This window comes from Octodon degus, unplaced genomic scaffold (genome assembly GCF_000260255.1).
Source record: "Octodon degus isolate 3935 unplaced genomic scaffold, OctDeg1.0 scaffold00276, whole genome shotgun sequence".
NCBI lineage: Eukaryota > Metazoa > Chordata > Mammalia > Rodentia > Octodontidae > Octodon > Octodon degus.
In genome coordinates this window covers 1,392,381-1,400,613 of record NW_004524852.1, presented here as the reverse complement: position 1 = coordinate 1,400,613, position 8,233 = coordinate 1,392,381, and the positions used below count along the sequence as shown (strand labels likewise).

General features: G+C 49.5%; 1 protein-coding gene across 6 annotated transcripts in view; it reads left to right on the top strand.

Annotated features, from left to right (window-relative positions):
- Window positions 1-8,233, top strand: part of Slc7a7 (solute carrier family 7 member 7) — a 54,691-nt gene that overhangs the window by 2,293 nt on the left and 44,165 nt on the right. The window contains exons 1-3 of one of the 6 annotated variants that reach the window (XM_023706932.1): window positions 307-459; window positions 1,049-1,193; window positions 4,841-5,389. In XM_023706932.1, the coding sequence (XP_023562700.1) occupies window positions 4,885-5,389 (505 nt within the window). In that variant the 5' untranslated portion in view covers window positions 307-459; window positions 1,049-1,193; window positions 4,841-4,884. Of the gene's footprint in view, window positions 1-306; window positions 460-1,048; window positions 1,194-3,905; window positions 4,056-4,840; window positions 5,390-8,233 lie in introns of those variants that run through there. The other 5 variants (XM_023706931.1, XM_023706930.1, XM_023706933.1 and 2 more) reach the window with 5 other exon arrangements.

The following is an 8,233-nucleotide window of genomic DNA, read 5'->3' as shown; positions in this document are numbered from 1 at the left end:
TTTTTTTTTTTTTTTTTTTAAAGACAGGATCTGGCTTTGAACTCACTGTACAGTCCAGGCTGAACTTCTGGAAGTCCTATCTCAGCGTCCCACGTGGTGGCTTACAAGCGGGCACCACTATGCCTGGGTCTGCAGAGGACTCTGAAGTATTTAGTAAATGTGGGAAGGACAAGTTGAGCCTCAGGGTGGAGGAGGTACCCGGAGGTTGCAGGCATCCAGGCCCCCTGGTTCTGGCGGGCAGCCCCAGGTCCTGCCCATCTTCTGGCCCCTCCCCGCTGCCGGTCAGAGAGTCGCACATGTGTTTTCCTGTTTTCCATTTCGGTCCCCGTCACCCTCTGCCTTTCTGTTCCTCAGAGTCCGCAGGGCTGCAGCAGGAGCCTTTCCCGTCCTAGTACCTAGCACCTTCCCCTCCTGCAGGGTGTGTGGGAGTCCTTCCTCCCCAAGGTAGCCCAGAGACAGGTAAGAGGTGGGACAACAGGGACGATGGGGAGAGGCGGAGTGGAGAGGATGGAGAGTCCCTGTAAGTGGCTGAGGAGACCCCAGCACGCCTTATTTCCTAGTCCCAGCCGTGCTCAGGCAGCACCTTCTGCCTGGAGACTTCAGCTCTCCGTTTATGGTAGCTGTGCCTGTAGTGGAAGTAAACAGTTTCGTTCTTGCTTCACTTTTTTTTTTTCCTTTTTCTTTTTTCTTTTAAAGGGACGGTCTTAACTATAGTACAATATAGAAAAGCAAGCGGCGAGCTGGGGAAGGGGGCTGAGCGGGAGTGATAGGGAGCCCAGCCACGCCGGCATACCTCTGTAGTCAGGGGTCAGGGAGCATGTGGGGGCTGGAGGCCGTGGGGGCTCCACGCAGCACGTGCGCTCACAGCGCCCTCCATCTCGCCCTCAGTTTGAGCTTGGCGGAGAAGCCCAGATGCTAAGCCTCCTGCCCCTTCCTGGGGGCGGTTGGAGGGTGGGGTCCGGCTTGGAGCTCCCCTGGCTGCTTTGCCAGGTGCTGCATGCTGGGGTCCTACAGCCTCGAACTCTTGGACCTGAACCTTCTTCCACAGGTTGTGGAAACAGTGCATGCTCTGCACTCTCCACAGTTCACGCGGGAGGTCAGCCCCAAAGGCCTCTGGAACTCCCGGGGGAGCCCCTTCCGGAGAGCCTGGGGCTCTGCCTGGACTGTGGAAGCGTCACCTCCTGACTCAGGGCGTAGGTGGTTCTTTCCTTCCCCAGGTGCTAGGAAGGGGCTGAGAAAGAGGGACGTCTCTTGGAAGGCAACCCGCTGGGGGTGGGGTAGCGGAGGGGGACTGAAGAGGCCGGAGCGTCCACTCCCGCAGCACTTCCAGCTGAGGCCGCTAGGGGACGCTACTTGCAAGGGTGTGTATGGATGGCTCCGGGGCAGATCCCGCTCCAGATTCCTTCAGGGTGCACTTGTCTGAGCGCACCGGTCTGGAATTCGGTCATGCACAACTTCTCTCCTCAGGCTCCTCAGTGTTTGCGGAACCGGGGATTGAACTCAGGCCTTTGCGCTTGCCAGGGAAGCATTTATTCTACTGAGCCATCGCCCTGGGCCTGATATTAGGATTCTTGCTTCTCTTTGGTACTGTGGGTCTGAGCTTCAAAGGGAAGTTGTGAGGATGTATATCTGTGTGTTTCTGTTTGCTTTAGAACTGGGCAACCCTAGCAATCCCAGTGCTGCCATCCTTGCCCAGTATGAGAGGGAGGAGCAGCCAGGACAGTTGCTCACAAGCTTTAGCCTACGCTCAAGCTGAAAGGGGCAGACAGCAGGCAGTTCGTTAGGGAGCCACCGAAGTGCATTCCTGTCTGCAAGGAAAAACCAGAGGGGGGACAGATAGAGAAATGGGAAGTGAGGCAGATACAGTTTTGTGATTAAGAGCGAGTGCGCTGGGCTCCAGCTGTTCTCCTTCTCCACTCTGGCACCTTACAAGCTGCCTTATGGGGCTGGAGGGAGAGTTTAATGGGATCACAGTGCTTAGCAGTGTGTCTGGCCTGGGCAAGTGCTCAGTAAATGTTAGCTATTATTGCTATTCCAGGAGCACTTCTGGAAGTGCTGGGAAAAGGACAGTGTCTTCTGGATGGATTTCAGATATATTTGAGGCTGTGTTGGAGGACCTGGTTCCAGAGGCTCCTGCTGGGTTTAAATAAAAAGTTTAAGGGCCTAGGTATGGTGGTGCACACCTGTAATTCCAAAACTGGGAGGCTGAGATAGGATTGGAAGGGCAAGCCCAACCTGCGCAATTTAGAGATTACCAAAAAAAAAAAAAAAAAAAAAAAAGGGAGGGGTGGTAGTGGTGGTGGCACATGGCTGTATTCTCAGCACTTGGCAGGTTGATGCAAAGGGTCACTGAAAATTCGAGGCCAGCTTAGGATACGTAGTGAGTTCCAGGTCAGCTTGGACTTTTTTGAGACCCTGCCTCAAAAAAAAAATCAAAAATGAGGAGGGCTGGGAATGTAATAGTGAGAAGGTCTTGGGATTAATCCCTATTACAAAAATAAATAAAAAAATAAAAATAAAAACAAAACCAAAAGCTTAAGGGGCTACAAAGGACAAGCAGATTTCAGAATGGAAGGATTGAACTGGGCACGGTGGTACATGTCTGTAATCCCAGCACTGGGGAGGCTGAAGCTGCGTAGTGAACTTAAAGCCAGTTTGCACTAAGGTGAGACCCTGCCTCCAAGGGTAGGGGTGGGGAGGGTTGTATTCTGCGGGCAAAAGACACTCAGAATTTCAGGCTGGGCCAAGGAGACAGCTCAGTGGCATAAGCACCTGCCTGGCAATCGCAGGTTCCTGAGTTCAATCCCCAGTACCAAAAAAAAAAAAGACAAAAAAGACAGCTTTGTGTCATAGCACTTCTGTCCAAACAGAAATTATTAAGCGCCTGCCTGGCAAGCACAGGGTCCTGAGTTCAATCCCTGGTATAGCAAAACAAACAAACAAAAAACCCAAACCAACAGAATTTTAGGCTGGTCTTGAACTCACTAGGTAGCCCAGGCTGGCCTGGAACTCTTGGTGACCCTCCCGCCTCAGCCTCCTGAGTGCTGGGAATACAGGTATATACCACCATGCTTGGTTAGGATACCACATTTAAAGCAGACAATAAAAATGGCATAAACTATGTTTTCCAAAAATGTGCTTAACTTCTGCTTGTTAGGCCAGGATCTTATTTCCTTTTTTTAAAATTTGCTAGGCAAGCACTGTATCTCTGAGCTACACCCCTAGCCCTTCCTATATTTTAAAGAAATTATAGAGTAAATCTGTAGTTGGAGAAGGTGTTTGTAGGAGTTTATGGATAGTCCAGGGATCTGGCTGTGTTTGCCTAAGGATGAGAGGGCACATAGGTGGGGCGGAGTTGTACTCAAGGGTTGAGTTTATTTCTTGACCTTGTTTCCTTTGGGATCCTGACACTCAGACTTTGGGGTAATGACTGGAAATTAGAGGCAGCCACCATCCCTGTGCCTGGGGAAGTGTGCAGTTCTCACTTGGGACGCCAAGTCATGGGGTGTGGGGGCCGCTCTTACACTTCCTCTCATCTCAGCTGTGAGCCAGCCTCTGGGTCAAGCTCTGCAACCTTCCTGCCTTTCTTAATAGTTTGGGGTGAAAGAGAAATGAGGTGAGGGTGGGGCTGAAGAGCACGTACTGTGATCTGCCTAGGATCTGGTCCTCAGCTAACTCTCATCCCAGGGCAGGTGCCAGGGCCAGTGACACCCAGCTGGCTTAGCTTTCTTGGGGCTCCTGTCCCAGGGCAGAGCTGACAAAGGAGATTCCTGAGAGCTCCTTCTTATCGGCAAAAGTGCTGAGCCAAGAACTCCTTGCTGTCCCTTTCACAGATGCAGAGGGCCTGTGAACCTTGGACCCAGACAGTTGCCCAACACTCCTCTTCCTTTCCCTCAGCCCCTCCACCCTTCTTGACTGGACTTAAATCCATGGGCCTTTGTCTGGTCTTCCCTTTCACTGCTGGCTGAAGGGAGAAGCATTAGACCTCCGCTGTTCCTGGCGTCTCCTGACTGCCACTTCGCTGGAACCTGCTCAACCCGGGCCAGGGCGTGAGTGTGTGTTCCTTGGACCCCGCCCCATTCTCCTTACTCACCCCGGTTGCTGCTGCAAGTCTGTAGCTTTCTCTCTTGCTGTGTCTAGCGTCTCATCTGCCACTTGCCCGAGTGGCTCCTCTGTTTTCCTCTCAGCTGTCTCCACTCTGTTCCTGCTTCCCGTCCACCTCAGCTGTTTCCTTGCCTGGGTTTTGGGTAGTACCTCCGCCACACAGCCCTAGGTTGGGCTGTACATAGGGGTCACCCTCTTCTCACTTATATTTTTTTGGGTGATGCAACTGTGCTACCATGATGGATTAGATGGCTGGAGACCTGAAATGCTGGGCCCTGGGGAGGGTATTAGGCAAAGAAAAGGGAGGAGAGGTGAAGAAGCTGCCAGAGTTCTGCAGGAGTGGGTAGGGCTGCTCCTCTTTCCCAGGGATTAAGGTAACAGCTGAAGGTGGTTCATGAGGCCCCAGAAACTTGGTAGCTCATGGTACATTGCAGCACGGGTGACAAGACTGGCTCAGGATGAGGCTGAGACCTCCCTCAGGACTTCTTGGGTCACAGCAGTCTCAAGGAGAAGCAAGGTGTGAGCTGTTTCCACGCTCAGTCAGGTGAGCTGGCCATCCTGATGAAGAGAGACAAGCGTTTTTCCTCCAGGGAGTGAGCTCCTGCGCTTAAAAATGCAAGTGGGTTGCGTAGGTGAGCCAGCGGAGACCAGGTCTGTGCGCGGGGGTCTTCTCAGCGGTGTGGGGGCAGCTTCTGTCTCCGCAGCCACTCAGCCTACCGCATCCTTTCTTCTCCAGCCGGCAATGCCAGGAAGCTGCTGAGGACTTTCCTCTCCCCTACCATGGTTAACGACCGCAAGGGCAAGTATGAAGTGGCGCCCCAGCAAGAGGCTGCAGCCTCCGCCTTGGGCGATGAGGCCAGCCCAGGGGCAGAGCAGGTAAAGCTGAAGAAGGAGATCTCGCTGCTTAACGGCGTGTGCCTGATCGTGGGGAACATGATTGGCTCGGGCATCTTTGTCTCCCCCAAGGGCGTGCTCATGTACAGTGCCTCTTTTGGCCTCTCTCTGGTCATCTGGGCCATGGGGGGCCTCTTCTCCGTCGTTGGGGCCCTTTGTTATGCGGAGCTGGGCACCACCATTAAGAAATCAGGGGCCAGCTACGCCTACATCCTGGAGGCCTTCGGAGGATTCCTTGCCTTCATCCGCCTCTGGACCTCCTTGCTCATCATCGAACCCACCAGCCAGGCCATCATCGCCATCACCTTTGCCAACTACATGGTGCAGCCCCTCTTCCCGAGCTGCCACGCCCCCTACGCCGCCAGCCGCCTGCTTGCTGCTGCCTGCATTTGTAAGTGGGGCTGGGCAGGAGTGGTGGGGTGGAGGACTGGGCCCAGTGAGACGTGAGACTTGTCAGGCAGGGTTGGGGGTGGGGTGGGGGCGGGGAGGGGGAGTGGGGGCAGGGAAGCTGGACCAAAATACCTCTGACAGCATCTGCTTTTGTTGTTAAGTTAATGTGTACTCCTGGTATGGTGGCGCATGCCTGTAATCCCAGCCCTTGGGAAGCTGAGGCAGGAGGATAGCTGTGAGTTCAAGGCCAGCCTGAATTACATAGTGAGGCTCTGGCTCAAGAAAGAAAGAAAAACAGACCATACTCCTCTACATATAATTCTATGGTATGCTTCTCCCTGTAGCATTTGTCAGTGACATTGTCCTCTGTTTGCAGGTCTCCTTTTATTTTATTTTTTTGGAGACAGGGTCTTGCTATACAGTCCAGGCTGACTTTAGGCTCACTATAACTAAACTTTAGACTCACGCAGGTTAGTCTCAAACTCTCAGTGAGCCTCCTGCTGCCATCTCCCAAGTGCTGGGATAGCAGGTGTGCACTACCACATGCAGCTAGATCTATGGTTTTTTAAAATGCTTCATGGAAAACTAACAATTCCATGTTAGTTATTATTATTTTTTAATGTATTTTGTACAGGGTCTCACTACACAGACTCATAGTGATTCTCCTGTGTTCACCCTCTCAGTGCACCCTGGGGGCAGGGCAGGCACAGCGCTCCGGCATGGAACACCGCCCCTGGTGCTTTAATCTGCTGGGCTATCTGGCTGGCCCCCATGCTAGTTTTAGGAGCGTCCTGTGTTCTATTTAGCTAGTTCTCTGTTATTGGCCATGTACATTGTTTTCAGTAGACGAAGTGTTGTAGTAAATATCCCTTCGCACATTCATGAGCATTTTCTTTCTTTCTTTCTTTCTTTTTTTTTTTTTTTTTGGTGGAACCGGGAGCATTTTCAATACAGATTTAAAACTGACACATAGACTTGTGCATACTTATGGGACAGAGTGGCAGAGAAACCAATACATATGTACAACGTGTGATGATCAGATCAAGATAATTTCCTGTGTCTCCTCAGATCTATATTATTTCTTTGTATTGGGAGCATGCAGAATCCTTTCTTAGTTATGTGTAATTAATTGTTGTCAACCACAGTTATTCCACCTGAGAATAACTGCTTTCCGCCTGCATTCCTGTGCCATTTAACCACGCTGTCTCCATCCCTCTTACACCTGTGTCATTCCATCCTGTTCCCATACTGCCTCTCCTCCCCAGTCTCTGGGCACCATTGCTCTAGTCTTTTGTTCTTCAAGAGCAGCTTTAGCTGTGGTATTTGTCTTTTTTTTTTTTTTAAGCTTTGTTTTACTTAGTATAACATCCTCCAATTCCTTCCATTTTACTCACAATGACAAAATCTCATTGTTTTCATAGTTGTGTATTACTCCACTGAGTGAGTACCATGTTTCCTGTACCCACTGCTCCACTGATGGACGCACTGTGCTATTGTGAGTGGAGCTGTGGTGACGTGAGAGTGCAGATGTCTGCTCCCCATGCTGATGTCATTTCCTGTGGGTATATTCCCTGTTCCCAGTGGTGGCTTTTCTGGATCATGTGGTAGTTCTACTTATAATTTTTTTTTTTTTTGCGGAACCAGGAATTGAATTCAGGCCCTTGCGCTTATTCTACTCTACTTCTAATTTTTTGAGAAGCCTCCATATTGTTTTTCATAATGGTGGAACCAAGTACAGTCTCACTCATAGTTCCTTTTTCTCTGTATTTTGGTCAGCATTTTCTATTATTGTCATTATAACTGGGTGAGATCTCATTGTGGGTTTTTTTTTAAATGACAGTTGAACCCAGGGCCTCACACATGCTTGGAAGTGCTCTATCACTGAACTTAATTTCTTTCTTTCTTTTTTTTTTTAAATAAATTTTGTGGTATATTCTCACTAAGTTATACAGGCTAGCCTCAACCTTCCTGCCTTAGCCTCCTGAGTAGTTGGGAAGATGGGTGTGGGCCCTCATGCATGTCTTTTCTCTTTTTTTTTTTTTTGGCGGAACCAGGGATTGAACTCAGACCCTTGCGCTTGCCAGGGAAGTGCTTATTCAAATGAGCCCTCTCCCTGGCCCCTATGGTGCATGTCTTGATTCACTTTTAGTTTTTTTTTTTTTTTTTTTTTCTGTAGTGAGAGGTTAGGACCTAATTTTTCATTTACCTATAGATTTCTAGCTTTTCTATTATCATTTATTGTAGAAACTTACATTCTTCAGTATATTCTTGCAGTCTTTGTCAAAAATCAGTGACTGTAAATAGGTGGGTATATTCCTTGTCTTGCTGTGTAATTCAGGATAAATTTGAACTCACTATGTAGCATAGGCTGCCCTTGAACTCATGGCAGTTCTCCTGCCTCAGCCTCCCCAGTGCTGAGATTGAAGGTATGTGCCACCAGGCCTGGCTTTTTGTCCTTTTAGATCTATGTTACACTTTTTTTTTTTTTTTTGTACCAGGGATTGAACTCAGGACCTTGCACTTGCCAACCAAGTGCTCATGTCGTTGTGCTATATCTCCCTGGCCTGTCCTTTTAGATCTAATATGTCTGTAGTTTACAGTTTTTGTGTAGCAGTATTTGTACCAGGGATTGAACTCAGGACCTTGCACTTGCCAACCAAGTGCTCATGTCGTTGTGCTATATCTCCATGGCCTGTCCTTTTAGATCTAATATGTCTGTAGTTTACAGTTTTTGTGTAGCAGTATTGGGACCATAAGTTTTTACAATAGTCATTTCTTAAACTGAGTTTTTTTTAATATTTATTTATTTTTATTTATTACATTTATTTATTGTGTGTGTGTGTGT